This window comes from Dipodomys ordii, unplaced genomic scaffold (assembly GCF_000151885.1).
Source record: "Dipodomys ordii isolate 6190 unplaced genomic scaffold, Dord_2.0 Scaffold122, whole genome shotgun sequence".
NCBI lineage: Eukaryota > Metazoa > Chordata > Mammalia > Rodentia > Heteromyidae > Dipodomys > Dipodomys ordii.
In genome coordinates, this window is record NW_012267338.1 from 4,087,697 (window position 1) to 4,105,362 (window position 17,666).

General features: G+C 35.3%; 1 protein-coding gene across 1 annotated transcript in view; it reads left to right on the plus strand.

The window, feature by feature from the left end:
- Ccser1 (coiled-coil serine-rich protein 1) overlaps window positions 1-17,666 on the plus strand; it is a 401,729-nt gene that overhangs the window by 314,754 nt on the left and 69,309 nt on the right. The window contains exon 8 of the mRNA XM_013029707.1: window positions 14,830-14,913. Within this exon, the coding sequence (XP_012885161.1) occupies window positions 14,830-14,913 (84 nt within the window). The remainder of the gene's footprint in view (window positions 1-14,829; window positions 14,914-17,666) is intronic.

Sequence of the window (17,666 nt, forward strand, 5' to 3'; positions counted from 1 at the left end):
CAGAGAATGAGGAATATAACTTTTTATTAAAAGATGTCAAAGATAATAGAAAATTAAAAGCCTTAGGAAAAATTGTCAGGCCTCCAATTGACCTTATTTTGAACATTAATCTTTGTTTGGAAAACAATACTTTGTTCCAATTAGATCCAATTCGTATTACCAATTAAAATCTAGTATATATTAATTGAATAAATCTTGGCCATAGACTTTAATATTAAAAGAAAGCATAGGACATCATATCATCTAACATTGATTTAATGCTTAGTAATTAGTGCCTACAGACCAGGCACTCCTAAATTCCTGACATATATTAACATGCTAGTGTTTAGCATACAGGTGAACATTTAGACTAACCAACATAAAATAAGTTCTCTTATTTTACCCAAATTACCAGGGGGGCCTTAAGTTACCAAGTGACAAGGGAATTTAAAAATAGTCAGCTAGAAGATGATCAAGTTTTAATTATGTAAGGATCTATATTCATTTCCATTTTGTACTACAATCTATCTGACCATTCCTAGTTAATTCGTGGTTAATTTAGTCTACTCAGTTCCCAGGCTTTAAAACTTGTTTCCATCAATACTGGAATCTCTCTGTCAAAATAGGCATTCAGAAATGGAATCTATGTGTGAATTAATTAATTAAGATAAAATAATGTGCTATAAAGTATTTAAATATGGCTCTAAGCATTGCTTGTTAAACTCAAAGATACACATTCACAGTTCCTATTCCTGCCCTTATTTGGTTCTATTCTGAACATCTACAGCATTCATTAAGAAACATGGATAATTTGAGCACTGTATTTTGGTATCAGCATATATAGATTTAAAGAAAATGCCCATTAATTATCTACATTCACATAATTTAACTGGTAACTTTGTAATGTGTCTTTAAAGTTCTTAGAGTTCCAGTTTTCATGTGTGTATAAGTAAATGTTAATGTCTAGGGTAGCTACCCAGCAGATTTGTTGTATTAGCTAAATTAAAATATGCTTAAAGTTCCTAAGGTTATTTTGCATATTAGAGATGTATTATGAGAAGAGAAATAGAGCACCATACTGGAATAGCCACAAATGCAGCCAAACAGAGCTAATACTATTACTATTACTGGGTAGTTCTATGAAATTTGGTCTAATATTTACATATTTAAAACTGTACATTGTCAGTGCTTAATCAAAAAATAAACTTCTTTAACTCAGGACAAGTACTATATAAGATCATATAGAATGCCTGACATGTGCATCTCACTAAATAGTTCTCATCTCATTAAATAGTCTCTTATATGCTTAGTTTAATATTTGAGAGTTTAAAAGAAGACAAGTGATTGTCTCATACCTGAATACATATAGCAAACTATTTTATTATACATATCTCTCAAAAATGTAACCACTATTTTTGCCTGAAAACCATGTAACTCAAATTATATTATGCTGAACACTGTTCTGCTTAGTTATTGCTATAAGAAGTAGGTAATTCAAGTCTAGCTCATTTTTAAATCTGAATTTTACAGACCAGTAGCTATTTGAAAACCATGAGAGGGAGAAGATTTATATTGTACCATTGTCTTCCCCAAACCCTTAATAGAAAGAAACACAACTCACATATTTGAAAACTACACTGAAGAACATTAATTTGAAAGCAAGATATACATGAGTGCATGGAGAGGTGTGTCTCTTGTTGGATGGATGCAAATGTGCTTGGCTGTGAAATTATCAAAGAAGCAAAACTTATTATAACCAAGTTAACCTTTAAATGGTAGCACATGATTGAAAATGCCTTCTTACAAAAGACTAAACCCAGTCAGTCTAGTAGCATATTAACAACTGTTCTGTCATTTCCCAAACTCACTCTGTAGAGCTTATTTTCTGATTGGTTCAGTTAGAGGGAAGCCTGCTTTCCTTCAAGAGTTGTAAGAGACAATAAGATTGACATTTTAAAATTAAATTTTAAAACTATTATTGAATTGATTTACTACTGTGCTAGATCTGGAGCGTACCCCAAAGGCCTTTGTATGCACATCAGGGTCCCCAGTCAGTGGAACTACTAGGAAGTAATGGAAATGTCTGGAGATGGGGTATAGTGGGAAATTTGGGGCTCGCTGAGAGTGGATGCTCGAAGGGGCAGACTACATAGTCTCTTGCTCTATGCCTTTTACTTTCTGACTATGAAGTGATGGGGTCTGTGTCACCATACGCTCCTGCCATGATGCACGGTGATGCCACTGGCCTCAAAGCAAGAGGTAAAAGATGAGGGATTAGAACCTCTGAATCCATGAGCCCGAGTGAAACTTTTCCTTTTGTAACTTGATTATTCCAAGTGCTTCTTGTTCTTGTGTATTCCATATCAGGTGCCTTACTTTCCTGGTTAAAAAAAATCATTTCAGAATGGTTGAGATTTTTCTAAGAGTATTTGGGTCAGTATCTTTAATTCCGAGTCATCAGTATTAGCAGCATCAAATATACACTCAATTCCTTGTCCCAGCTCGTCTCTTCACCCTTCACCTTTTTTTTTTTTTTTGGTCATGGGGCTTGAACTCTGGCCCTGGCCCCTACCCCTGAGCTCTTCAGCTCCAGGCGAGCACTCTACCACTTAAGCCACAACTTAAGTAGACATGTGACCACTCACATGTGGTCCACCAGTGACCACGCACTCACGTAGTCCTCTTAAAATCCTCATATACTACAGAGGCCCTATAAGGAAAAGAGATAGTGAGGAGGGAACCTTGCTTTAGGAATATTCTTTTTTCATTTTATTGTAAACATGCTGTTCAGAGTAAGCATGAGTAAGGCAATGAGTACATTTCTTGTCAAGCATTGTTACCCTCAACCCATTGTTGTTCTCCTACTATCCCTTCCCTCCCTCCTGAAGTTGAAAAGTTCATTTCCAGTATACTGTCTTGTGGGTGTCATTGTTGCAATGAGTCATCCTGTGTCCTTGTATCAGCATTTTATTATTTCCCTTCCCCTCCCCAAATTAGACAAATGTATGTACAAGATGCAGGGTACCAAAATCAAGTACAGTGACAACAGGGGATATACCATAGGAGGAAGAACAGACAAAGGAAACAATACAATAAAAACAATAACAAGAAAGTGCTCTTATGTCCATATCTTGGGGTTCATTTCACTTAGCATCATTTCATATGGTCAGAATACTCTTTTTTAAATTTTAGACTTTATTAACAAACACACTTGTAAAGGTAATATTAATTCACGTAAGAATCAATAACATTATGTGTATGCTAACTTTAAGGCCCAGAACCTGTGGAATATAGAATAAAAACGACCTATAAAACTTTTATGTTCTCCGGGGCCAGACACTATGCTGAGCAATTCATCAGATGTGAATGTAACCTCTTTCATAATTCAGGTGTAACACAAACCCTCCTTACTGACCCTGCTCTGAACCATTTGTCTACAAAACATTAGTGATATAATCTCATCAGAGGTTTTCCTGTAAAATAACAATTAATTAACTGAGTGAACAATCTTTTCCTTTACTAGAAGTTTCATTTAAAAGAGAAGAGATTTTTCAAAAAAAAAATATATAAAGGAGTTAAATTATTTTTCTTATAAAGATAAAATGATGAAGTATTTTAAATCCACTTCTGTGTTCTTTTAAAACATAACATTATATATTTAATGCAACGTTGGGTTTGCGTATTAAGGAAAATGAAATTTTCTTCATTCTTCTCTTTTCTATAGCTGTTGTAACTACTATGAGATTGTGTGTGTGTGTTTTTTTAAACATTGAGTCTTTAAACAGTTTGATTGTGTTTGCTTTGAGCAAGTGATTTATTCTTTCTGTTTCTATTTTCTGTCATATTTTACTCATTAAAGACAGGAATATGAAAGACAGTAGTAGTGTTTATGCTGCACTTACCAAAAAGTAAAATCATAGTGAATGTTGAAAACCAAAGCAATATGCTAAAAGTGAAAGAAGACAACGGAAATTAAGTGAAGAACATTTCTATGATAAAGTATTCTCCTAAATAATTTTAATACTTTGAAAGGCAGTAAAATTACTCTCTGATCAATAATGAATTTAGTATTCAGCAATGAATTGTCCCGAATTTCTTTGGTGCCAGTCCTGGGGCTTGAACTCAGAGCCTGACTGCTGTCCCTGAGCTTTTCTGCTTACGACTAGCTCCCTCCACTTGAGCTACAGCTTCCAGCTTTTTTTTTTTTTTTGGTAGTTAATTAGAGATATGTGTTTCATGGACTTTCCAGCCTAGGCTAGCTTCAAATGGCTATTCTCAGATCTCTGCCTCCAGAGTAGCTAGGATTAAAGACTTCAGCCACTTGTGTGCCACATCAGAATATTAAAAAAAATCAGGCTTTATTATGCTGCATACTTCCTGCTCTGTCCCCACTGAATCGTTAATTAGAATACCACCAGGAAGCAGCTACTGGCACCATCCTTGGAATATTTTTGCAGGCAAATACTTTCCCTTAAGGAATTTCTGAATTAACCTAAGAAAATCAAATCTATTTTAACCTCAAATCTTAGCCTAATTTTTTCAGCAAAAATTACCAAGAGCACAGAGGAGAGAAGATGACTTACCTATCCTCTCATTCCCTTGATATTAACTTCCTGTCAGTGTCACAGATGATTTGGGATGTACAAACATAAAGTACAGCTCCCATCCTCAAAACAGTTTGAAGTTAACTGAGGAATGAGATATCTGCATAGGTACGTCTGCTAAAGCTTTGTCAGTGACTGAAAAGAAAGGCAAGGAAAACACTTATGAGACATTTCACACATGCTACCTACGCACAAAGCTACAAATTAAGGTCGTAGCAATAGTAATAGGAAGGTAAGAATGGGTTAAAAGTGTGTCATTTGAGAGTGAAATGGGAGAAAAGGTAAGAGGTCATGGGCTTTTGGCTTGAGCCATGACAAGTCACCACCTTTGTCTTTACAATAAGGAAAAACAAGCTGAACAAACTGAAAAGCAACCATTTTTCCTGGGGCCCCCTGGGAGTGGCAGGCTCTCAGAGAAACGAGGCCAGGGAGCTAAGCAGCACCCCTCTCTAGATGGGCAGTAGAGTTCAGAGATTCATTACTGGGGACAAAGTTACCTGGAGCAGAAGCCACTGAAACCATATTTTGGCGGTTTGGTTTGGGACATTTAAATGCTAACTAAATGCTAATTTTATTTAGGATGAATGTAGAGTGTCTTAAGAGAATCATATTCTTAGGGAAAGTCCAGCACTTTTAGGAGTTATTCCTCTCAATATTCTCACAGAGAAGAGAAATAAATCTCCTATATCTTTGATAAGGACAAGGAAAGCAACTACTTGAAATATACTCATTCCCAGAAGAAGGCTTGGTTCACAGTAGGAAAGACTTAAGTACATAGCCTCCCTTCCCTTACAAGAAAGAGTACTTAATCTGATCTTTCTGTGCCATTGATGGAGGAAGCAAAACCAACTGAGGGTACACTGAGAAAGAGTTAGGCATTGGGCACCAGTGGTTCATGCTTTTTAATCCTAGCTGCTCAGGAGACTGAGATCAGAGAATCATGGTTTGAAGCTAGCCCTGCATACAAATCCATAAGTAACTCTCTCTCTCTCTCTCTCTCTCTCTTTCTCTCTCTCTTTCTCTCTCTCTTTCTCTCTCTCTCTAACCTAAAACTTCACACCATTTATTATCCAGATTTGTTGGAAAAGTTATAGGAGAGGTGATATTAACTAAGTCTAGAAGTAAAGGAGCAATATTATGTTGCTGATTTAATTTTGGGTGTTTAAATCTGACACTTATGGAAGATAATATGTATAGGTCCTGAAAACCCAGTTAAATTTTTGGCACAAGATTTCAACAGCTGGAGGGACTTGGTAATGATTATTACTTAAGTGTTAATTTACAGGAAGTTAACAATAAATTGGTAAGTTGAGGAGTTGGCAAAGGGCTTCAGAAAGAGCCCTAGCAAATACTCATGGCTAAACTACAAAAAAGGGGGGAAATATTGGGCTAATCAGAGGATCCCAAGAAGAAAAGTTATTTGAAAAAGATTTTGTCAAGTCAAATGCCTATCTCAAGTTGAAGACTGAAAAATACTTTCTACATTACTTGTATGAGAGTAATTTCCATTAGGTGACTCACCTTGGACCCAGCCTTCAGAGAGAGAATGATTGAACAATTATTATTTATGGTAAGCTAAATTGCAGATGAGGATGTACATCCTGTGAATGTGGTTCCTTTTCTATTAAAAGAAAGCTAGAGACAGGAATAGAAGTTGCAATCAAGGTTGCCTTGTGTCTGTTGTTGTGAAGATTGGTTCAGGAAAGGTAGACACACAAAAAAATGCCACTTTAAAGATTGAGATGACTCGTAGAGAAAAATAAACTGAAAGTTATTGAGTTTTAGAGCACTTTGCCATATATTTCTGGACAAGTGTTTAAAATTGTCCATTTTTCTCAATACTTGACCAGAAAACTAACTCTGAATAATTCATGCAATATCCATTTTTCATCCCAGATAAAGAAAAGTTCTTTCCTCCTGAGAAAAAAACATATGGCACATTTTAGTTACAATAAGCAAACCTTGTACCATTGCATACCTTTATGTGTGTATTCTAGTAATGTATGGTGAAAAATAAAAACTGGTGGTGCCCTATTTTTAAGAGAAGTAAATTGACCTTGAGTAAAAAGTTGCTTACACATAACTTAAGAGCTTACTGATGTGACAATCATAAAACACATGCACTTGCAACTCCCTAGACAGACATAGTAGGCAGACAGAGTATCAGAGGAGTGACAACTATTATAAGGAAGGATGGACAGTAACAAAATGAGAAAGTAAGCAAAAAACTGTGTACATACCAGAAAAGCATATACCCAGGAGAGCCATTCATCCAGAAGAGAACATGGGGCGGTAGCGAACAGAGTGTCTTCGAAAATTCAACCAACCTCAAAAGATGCATGATAATGAAACATAGGTGGAATGTAGGATGATTATACATCCAATAATACTCAACTAATGCAGAACAACAGCAGCAACAACAGAAAAGGATCTGCACATTAGTGAATAAATGGCTTGCTGTAACTTCTTGGGGCACACCTGCCCATAATACAGCTGATTTTGTGCGACCTTCATGAAAGTCTCATTTCTGCTGCACTGCCCATTCTTTAAGGTTGGACAGGTGAGAATTTCTCATGCAAGCGATGTTCAGTGAATGTGTTTACAAAATGTGAAATTGCAATGATGCAAATCATGAAATCCATTGTACATGTTCAGTGACACTCATACACTGGGAAGGAGGGATGTAAGGACTGTGAATCTCTGGAATATCTCCCAGTTGCTTTAGGTAATTTTTGCACCACCAAGACCACCACTCCCATTGCAAAGTTTGTATCTAATTCATTATGCATACACTTCAGAACTGACTTCCATCACAGTTTTATGTTCTTTTTTATTACGTTATAACCCTATGATTTGACTGGTTCCCTATTTATGATGTGAGATGTTGCACAGCTGGACAAAATTAAAGTGACTCTAGAAGACTTGTATTTAAATTCACAGTCAAAGACACTAGAAAGGTCTATTACTTTCAAGATAACATAATACCATTAAAATGCAAATCTCCCAATGTGACAAGTTCAGAATAAAGACTTTATAAATTATAATTTCTGTGTTAAGGCAAAAAAATACTTGTCAATTATTGACAAGCATTCATCTTTACAGTATGTTACTTTCTAAATAAGTCTCAGTCTGATGCCAGTTAATGCCGTGTGATAAATTTGTACATTTGCATAAGTCACCATCTATTTTCTTTACAATCTTAACATGTTAGTACATTTACAATTACAGCCTTTTGAGTGATATATATTTTCTCAAGCTTAATTAACAAAATACTAAATGCTTTCCAACTAGGAAAGGGCTTTTAGAATCAAAAGGCTTGAAAAGTGTCATTCTTTCATTGCAACTGCATATAAAATTTATACCATTTTAACTTGTGGAGCAGGGTGGGTATTTTTGTAAAATGGTTTCTAAGCTTTGCCTTTTGCACATATGTACAAAAAAAAATCTCTGGATTTCTCTTCCTAGGCTTTGATGCTCCCTCATGTCTGTTGAGAAGATTTTTCCTTGTCAGATGACTTGAGGGGTTTTCTACTAGAAGGAGGAGGGAAGGTGTACATATAAATACAGTGATTCTTAAGCAATTTCAGTAGGCACTTACTACTAAATTGAGAACCTGAGAAACTAACGGGGGAGGAAGACTTAACAGTAAAAATCACCGAATGAATGACCTGAAGGAAAATAGCACAGAACTGTATGCTGTTGCCCGTAATACACAAATTAATTTTTGGTTCTGGAAACTTCTTTTTGAACCTTAAAATATTTTCTTTGGAGTGCAATATTTCATGAGAATATACACATCTACCTTGAATTCAGTACTTAGCATGGATGTTAAATGTCTTTGAAGTAAGTATTAAATAGGGTGAGCATTAATATGATGAGGATATTACTAAAAATTCAGGATTAATTAATTCACAGGTAAACCTCTGTGTCTCATAAAATATTCACATAATATTTCATACTTTCCTATGTGTTATAAGTACATATTTCTGTTCGAATTTCATTAGACAGAAGTTCATTTTCCATTTTTACCACATAGACTTTTATTTTCTTCCATGACTGGAGATACTATTGCCCTCATCATAAATTGATTGTGTATGAAAGGAATTTTGAACAATTGCATGCATGCTTCTTATTAACTTTACCACATACTGACTAGAGGTCAAAGTGACTTTGGTTTTGAAGCAATGGACTTGTCTAGACATTTTAAATAGGGCCATGTTTCAAGAATGTGTTGGTGCTTCTAACTGGTTGTGGTGGCTGTCCTAGGATTCAGACTATCACAGTAAGTCACATAATTCACATGAATATTGAGGTGACTTTGTCCTGTGATAAAAATACTGTAATAGCAGACTCAAGTCTAGAGACAGAAATATTAGAAATAACTACTGGATACATTTTTAGATAAAAGACTCATATTTTGGCAACTGTGCAGTTGGTACTTTATTGTTGCACTTCCCATTCATTTTTGACAATATGTTGTTGATTCTCAAATCTTTGTCTGATAATTATATCTTTCTTTATCCTGAGACCAGACCCATGTATCCCATGTATCTGATGTTAGCATAGACTTCCAACCAATTATAGATTATTACTCAGCACTGATTTATGAAAATCACACAGATCAACACTGGTAATGCAGACTCAAATGTCAGTCTTCTGTGCCCAGAAGTACACCAAGTGATAATGTATAAGACATGTGATAGATTTGTAGATTCTCCTCTGTTTTAGATAATTTAAAGATAGCCTTTAATGACCAGATACAGTTTTTCAGTACATTTTTTAATAGAATCAATTGCTAATTTTGTTTTGTAGTAGAAGTTAATCCTATAGTTGCGCAAAGTGTGTAGGAAATCACTGCCCAACTAATTGTTCAAAACATATCTACTTAAAATGCTTAAAAAGATACTTTTCATAAATTCTTTTACATGCCATCTTAAAAGGCTTCTCCTATACAATAATGCTGATAATGAGTATTTGAAGATAGTATTGTGTGTGCTGTTGCTTTCCATTAGTGTCTCTGAAAAAGAAGAAAGCATGACCTTTACTTCTTCCCATACCACATAATACCGGTTTATTTTTGTAGCTGTAATTCATAACTTCAGCTAATGTTCATTGCCTTTTTGCAGTTTAGTGTGCTGACCTCTCAGACTTTGTGAAACATTGCTTACATCGAGTTACATTATCTGCAATTCCTGTACACCAGAGCATTACGCTCTCTGCTTTTCCTGCCCCTTTTTCTCCAAAATTATGTCAAAATCCTTGAAACACTTCTAAAGCATTACTCTTTTTGTATTCTACATCAGAGGCACAACTCATCATTCTATAAAGTCTGCCAGTACTGGAAAGTATCTCCTCTCTGGTTCATTTTTTACTCTTTTATTAACAGATAAAATAAGAGGACATGGCTCTCCTCCCACCCTTCTTTTTCTTTTTATATTTTAAACAGAAATTATCTAAATTACCATGCAGAGCCCAGTGTCATTCACGGAGTATATCCCTGTGACCAAAAGCAGAATAATTGCCCAAGAATTGGCTTACTTCCTTATTCCAGGAGGATAGAAGAAGGTTGCCCACACCAGAAACCAGCTCCTGCCAGCAGAATGAGATTCAAAGATTCTTTCAGTGGCACGTCACAGCACTTAGGCATATCCCACTGTGCACGGCAGATCTGTATTTTATAGCTTCAAGGGAAGAAGGTTTTCCTACAGAACGTGTATAAGACTGCACCAGGAAAGCGTAGAAACTAAAAGAACCTACACAGGGCAGCCTGTTCATGGCCAGCAGTATAAAATTCATGGCAATTTCACAGCCAGCCGTAGACTAGATAATTTGAATGAATTCGTAGACTCAATGTTATAGACACCTTTCTCAGTTGCTTGATGCCTGGCCTGTTAAATGAACAGGAAGGAAGCTGGCAAGAAAGATAATTAGTTGTCTTTGAGTTGAGGGTCTGATAGGTATGGATCAAACTATTTGATGACTCTAAGTGAGACAAAGTCATCCTTAATCCCTAACTTTCTGACCAACTCCTCAGCTGTGTTACCAGAAAATTTAGGGCAGTTGAACAATCTCAGGCCTTCCTTGCATCTTGTAAGAGAAGAATTCTCTTGGGTTTCTTAGACAGAGTGAAGAAAGAGTTGGGGATGGAGTCAACTGAAGTCCAAACAGGCTAAATGTCAAGATGGTGCCTTCTTGTGGCTGGCTGTTGATGTTGTGGGGGGGGGGGCGGGGGAGAGCCTATCTATACATTGCTGTCAATGGAATAGCTATGTAACCTCTGCTTTGTACGGTGGTGGCTGTATTCCTTCTGTGTAGGAGTAACCTGAGAGGAAGCAGTCTGTTAGATCACCATGGAAATAGAAACCCTGGCCTGTCCCTGAAAATCATGAAGAATTATATGGCACAAGTTAATAAGATCATTCTAGATCTGAATGAAAGAAGCATGGGACTCCACTATTCCACAAAAATAGTAGCAAAGACATCATCTTTGGTCTACACCACACTGAATTTGGTATTAATGAATACTTTTTGGAACAGGAAATAATACAATTCAATTTTAGAACTAAAAAATATCTTATACTGGAATTCTGTTTTTCTATCTAGGAATAATGTGCATTTTTAAAAGCACAAGTTCAAGTGGATCAAACTTTTATAGAGGTTAATGGAATCGTCATATTTTGAAGTCCACTAACATTAAAATCCTTTTACTTCCCACATCAATATTACTTCAAACTTCATAGGTCATCAAATATGTTAAGAATTTTTAGGTAAAATATGAACATTAAAGAGACATACCCACCAGACTTTATCTGGAACTTTTGTTAAAAGTCTTTGATTTTGCATGTTAAACTTAGTAAACTATCACATGAAAATAAAACAACTGAAAACAAAATGTCGAGTAACTAAAATTGATTTTCAAAGCTATTTATAAGGAAGACTTTTTTTTTGCAAAACATCTTTGCTTGCCATCAATGAATAGTTAATATTCGTCATTCTTCTGTAAATATATGAAAATCAGCTACCTGATGGAAAGTTACGAAGTTGTGAAGTTCTTGACAAGTTTCCCCAGCAATAAAGTCTGAGATTTTTTTAAAAGTAAGCATACTGAGGATAAACCATTCCTGTATCCTTTCCACTAAGGACAAGATAGGCAAATCATTTATTTAAAATAATAGATTAACAAATGATTATTAAAAGTACTGTTGAAATCACCAACAGCAAAAAAAAAAAAGAAAAGAAAATTTAAAAAGCAATGACAGTAAATAGTAGTTGAGTCTAAGATCCCATATCATGAAAGGGCTGATGGCTGAGCTGTAAGTCCTGGGGTTAACTACCCAGTTCCATGTGTTAGATATCTAGAGTTTGTCAAGACTTCTAGCAGAAGTCCAAGATCATGGTCTGAAACAGTGGCAGAATTATGGTGGTGGTGATGATCTGGCTCTTCCTGAGATACTGGAGCCACTGAAGATCAAGAGGCTACCCGCTTTCTTTCAAACTGAGATCTCTTGAATAAGCCAGTAGGCTTCTAGCACAACTTGTTTATCTGACAGAGAATTGATCAAGAATAAAACATGGTCCTCTTCTTGCTACTCCAACTCAGTCTTTATTCTTCCCCCTTTCCTTTCATATTTTCTTTGTTTTCTCCTTCGTGGCAGTAAGATACAACAGAGCTTTTGTCAGAGTTTTAGTCTGGTGTTGTCATTGATCTCCACAGACATTTTCCAAGAGTTGAAGGAAGTTAAGTAATTAGTACAGAGCCACATAGCGAATTGTTTACAGGTTCAAGGATCTGATCATAGCTCCCACTGGTCCTAAGAAGCATGGTTATTTTCTCACCTCCTGCTAAGAAAGCAGATTTTCTCTTTGCAAAATGGAGCCAGGTACACCTTTTTATTTTAAGAGGAATACCTAGAACTGATAAACATTAGTTTAAAAAACAATAGTTACAGACTGTTCATGAAAAATCTATCATGTAGGAAGTAGGACTTAATTACAAAGGACAAAGTTCAGGCAAAGATGACCAGAATGCTCCCATTTCAACTGGTCATCAGCAAAGGCAAAGAGACATTAACAAGTTAGAAGTACACATTGTCTGTTTCTGTGGAAAAGACACAAAATTACTATGAGAGCTAGAATAAATATTTGATTTTCTCTGACCAATCGGAAGTTTTCTTCCTTGCCATCTCTGATAGAGTTAAGTTGTAAAGTAAATGAGTGCTCCCTCCTCTAATGCTTATGTTGAGTTGGCAATTTTGAGGGAAGGAAATAGGAATTCCAGCATCTTATTTGTGGCAGTTAATATGCTTTGTATTAATTAGGCAGAGTCTGTATATTGAAGTAGAAATAAAAAAATAAAGGTATTCCAGTAAGGCTGGGTAACAAGGAAAGAGCACTTGAATTTTTGTATGTCACCAAAGTTTTTTTTTTTAATTGCTATCCTAAAGGTGATGTACAGAGGGGTTATTGTTGCATAAGTCATGTAATCAGTACATTTTTTAAAACAGTGTCACCTCTTCTCTGGTTTTCTCCCAGTTTTTCTTCTCCCAACCCCCCCCAACCAGTTGTATAGTTCATTTTCATCATAGTATCTAGTGAGTATCACTGATGAATTTGTCATCCTTTGTCCCAGCATTTTGGTGCTCCCCGCTTTACTCCCCCAAACAGATAAACTTATATATAGAACAAAAGGTACAGAAATTTTAAAAAAACAACAAAGGGGGAAAACCCAAATAACAAAAAACTTCTTGTTTCTATTTCTTGGAGTTCATTTTGATAAACTCCATTTTATATGATCATATGTACATAGCTCTTGAGCCTTTGATCCTCTCCTAAGAATATCCTCCTCCAGTCTTAGTGTGTGCATAGCTAGAGTTCTGCATAATTTATCATTTCCAAGTGTATTTTTATCTTGAATTTTTATATGCCACTTTTATATGTCACCTAGCTCACAAAAGAATGTATAATTCATTCAGTAATGGATAGTTAGAGTTTTTCCTGGAATTTGCCTTAGAATATGAGATACTGTGGGAGATAGGTTATAATGGGAGAAGGTCGTAAAATCCAATGATTTACATGTGCATAAAACAATACTACATTTCAGCTTTGTTTCCAGAAAGCAATGATTGATTGGAAATAAACTCTGAAACTAAAAAAAAAAAATTAGTAACAAACGGTGAAGGGCATACTACACGTAGGCCCAAGAGTTTCAAATTTTCATGAAAAAAGGAATTAGCTGTTTTAATAGGAAGGAATGGTATTAATTCTGTTTTAAAAACAAATTACTCCCACTGATAAGGGAAGTGATAGAGTGAGGCCAAACCAATTTAGAGACTCCTGTAGTACTTTGGGTAAGAAGGGATGAATTTCCACAGTAATTTAATGAAGAATAGAGAACATCAATTCCAAGAAATACTAAGGAAGTAGAGGACACAGACATGGTGTCAGATTTGTTTCAGAGCGGGTAGGAACTGAGAGTATTGGCTAATTCCTGATGATAGAAGAATCCTTTTGCAAATGAGTAGAAGTCAAGCCTCAGAGTGGCGGGGAGGATTTGATAAATTTTTGGCACAGTGTTGAGTGAGCAGGAGGTATTGGTTTGTGAGCTGGAGCTTCGAAGACAGGATTCAGGATGACGTCCTTGCATCTGAGTTACCAGCATGGAGGGGTGGAGGTGATAAACGTGCACAGATTGTGTACATAGAAGCCATGCGTCACTGCACCTTACAGAATAAGATTGTTAAAAGGCCAAGGATTGTGTTGAAAGGGCCAAATAATACCAGTATTACCAATATTACATCATTGGTGGTGAGATTAACATGACTATTGGTTTGAGAATTCCTAGCTAATTACAGCAGGGAGACAATGGCTAAAATCTCTCTTCTAGACTATCCTTGCTATTATTCCATTGTTTATATATGCACAAACATAAGAGGAGAGACTTGAGAATGACTTGTTTGGTTTTTAATCCTAAGAAATAAAAAAATAAAAAATCAATTGTGTAAAATATGACATACTTACGTGTATATGTAGGCACATACATGTAATCAGGTGCAACATAGTAATATTTTTGGACACATTTGTTTTCTGTTGAAACTTTGAAATGGTATGGAAGCTACCACATCATAGAAGAAATCTGAGGCTCCTTAGTCAGTTGCAATTATCTCCCATGATGGGAAGCTGACTTTGTTTGTCAAAGACGAAGTGAAAGGGCTCAGCCTATTATGCTGTCTCTTTGATGTTTTTATAGGATATCATGAAAGATGAATGCTCAGTGCTCAAGTTACAGCTGAAAGAGAGGGATGAACTCATTTCCCAACTTCAAGAAGAGCTGGTAAGTGACAATATTTGGCTCACATTGTTTACTTTGTTTACAAGGTTATTTGCTATGACCCGTTACCTGTTAACACGGATATTATTGATTATATACGACCACTGTCAATGATTCAATCTGATTATTAATTTTATAATGTAAAAGTAATAAAATTGCTATCTCTGACAAGTTGAAGGGCAGAGAAACTTTTATATGTGCAGAAGTGTATATAATTATGGAAACAGATTACTGAGCCAGGGTTAGATGTTTCAGTCACAGCTATTAAAAATCTTGAAGGTTAAGGGTACATTAAATTTTGTTAAGTGCAAGATTTTATTCAGGAATCTTGCAAAAACCTATATTTTACTTTTTATTTTCACAAAGTTACAAAAAATGTATCTTTAGTGCTCACTTTGAGAGCACATTTACTAAAATTGGAACAATATAGCAAAGATTAGCATGACCTTTGCACAGGATGACATACATTATATGAGCTTGGCACCAATGGCTCACACTTGACATCCTAGATAGGAGGCTGAGATCTGAGGATCATGGCTCAAAGCCAGTCCAGGAAGTAAAGTCTGTGAGACTCTTATTTCCAGTTAATCACCATAAAAGCCAGAAGTGGTGCTATGGCTCAAGTGGTAGAACACTAACCTTGAGCAAATAAAGGAGTTCAGAGACAGTGCCCAGGCCTGGAGTATAAGCCTTCGAGCCCCAGGACAAGCAAAGACAAAAAAGTGTTATATGATACTCAAATAGCATAAAATTATACACAAGACAAAATATGTATCATTTATGTTTTCATGGTATAGTCATTGTATATGATAACATAAAAATACTACAAGGAATCAGATCTTCATAACATAACAAACACATTTGCTAGGTAAAGAAGATCAGTGGTTATTAGTTTTCTGGTATGTGTTTTCAATATACAAATGCATATCAATAGCAGGTTACATTTAACATGTTTATTCTAGGTATAAACAAAAATCCTACTAGTATAACTCAAGAATTGAGAGGAATAAAATAGAATTTTTAATTTATGAAGAATTCATACAAAACCACTAAAAGAGTCCTTGACATATTATTAAAAGCAACAAAAATTTAGTCCTAGTCAAAAATATCTTCATGATGGCATTTTATAATAATTAAATTCAATAAAATGAAAAAATAAACAGACTTTGAGAGGTCCTAAGAGATTGAGATAAAAGAGAACTTGCCATGCTTTTCTGAAACATTACTGCATGCCGAGTTTAAGTTCTAAGATTGGTTTCATTGTGTTGTTTTTCTCCCATGAGCCAATAAATAATGGGACTCCATAGGACTTATAAACACCAATACTATTGCAGGTACAAAAACATATCTTACATTACTAGAAATAATCTTTCATAAGTATGACTAGACTATAATACCACTTTTAAGATTTTTACCTAATGAAGAAAACATTTTCATTTGTTTAATATAGATTTTAGGCATATATCATCAAACTTTATATGAATGGGATAGAAAAATACGTTTGCATTAAATAAATATTAAGTGTAGATATTTATTAAATCATTGAGTCATCCATTTTAACATAGCTAAGTATCTATTCATTCACTTTGCCAGAAAGTGCTTATTTTGGATAATTAACTCAGAGAAAGAAGTTCAGCCTTCTCGAAAGTAGTTGTGATCAGATTTAAAATAAGAAATGAGACCTTCGTTTGTTGAGTGAAATCAGAGAGAAAATTATTACTTCCACTGCCAGTATTACATAGCTATAATTAAAGTAATTCAGCACCCCTCCTTCCAAAAAAAATCTCATACTGTCTGACATATAAAAACAAAGAAGAAGATTCTTTTTTTTCTTTTCTTTTTTAAGCTGGAATTACCCAGATTGGATACTTAACTTCTAAAAATTCCCATGTAATAACCAAGTTTCCATATTCATGTTACACTATGTAGTTTGAGTAATCATCTTGAAATTTTCACCAAAGGGGGGAAAAAATCTCACCTTTTGAAAATAGTTTTTCTGTTAGAGAGAACTGTCACTAAGAAGGAAAACATCAGCCATGATTTAAATATTTAAGAAAAAAAGAACATTGTTCAAAGGAAAAAATGAAACTGTAGCTGAATTTAGAGCATCCACATGGGTGAGCGATCACCCAGGGCTACAAAGAATTGTGGTCTATGAAAACTGGTGGTTCTGTTTCCAATCCTGGTGATAACTAAATGAGTTATGACACTTTGTCAAGATGGAGGTTAAACATTCCATTTTGACTTTACACTTGAAACATTTAAATAATTTTGGAAACTAGTTTTGCTGTTGCCTATTATAATCTCTATTCAGAACCTTTAGAACTAGTTATCATGGTCTTTTCATTTCCTGACCATTGCTATTCTCATAAGCAGGGTAGCCTTCATATGTCTATATACTGTACAAAGAATTGTCATGAAATCATAAGGAAAGATTTACACTCAGTAATCCAAAATGTTCTTACTTCTTTTTATAATTATTTAACTTTATGTAACTCAAGAAGCTTCTCAAACTTTTTGTCATTGTGCCAAATAACTGAGAAAGGCAATTTCAAGGAGGAAAGATTAACTTGGCCACATCAATTCCGTGGTTTCAGTTAATAGTTCTGAGGGAATCTAATGCTTTTAGGCCAGGCAGACAGCATGGAGGAAGAACACTGCTGAGGAAAATTGCCCATCATCATGCCAGCCTGGAGACAAAGAGCAAAGAAGAAATGGGAGGGGCCCCAGATCAAGAAACACCCTGGAACTGCTCA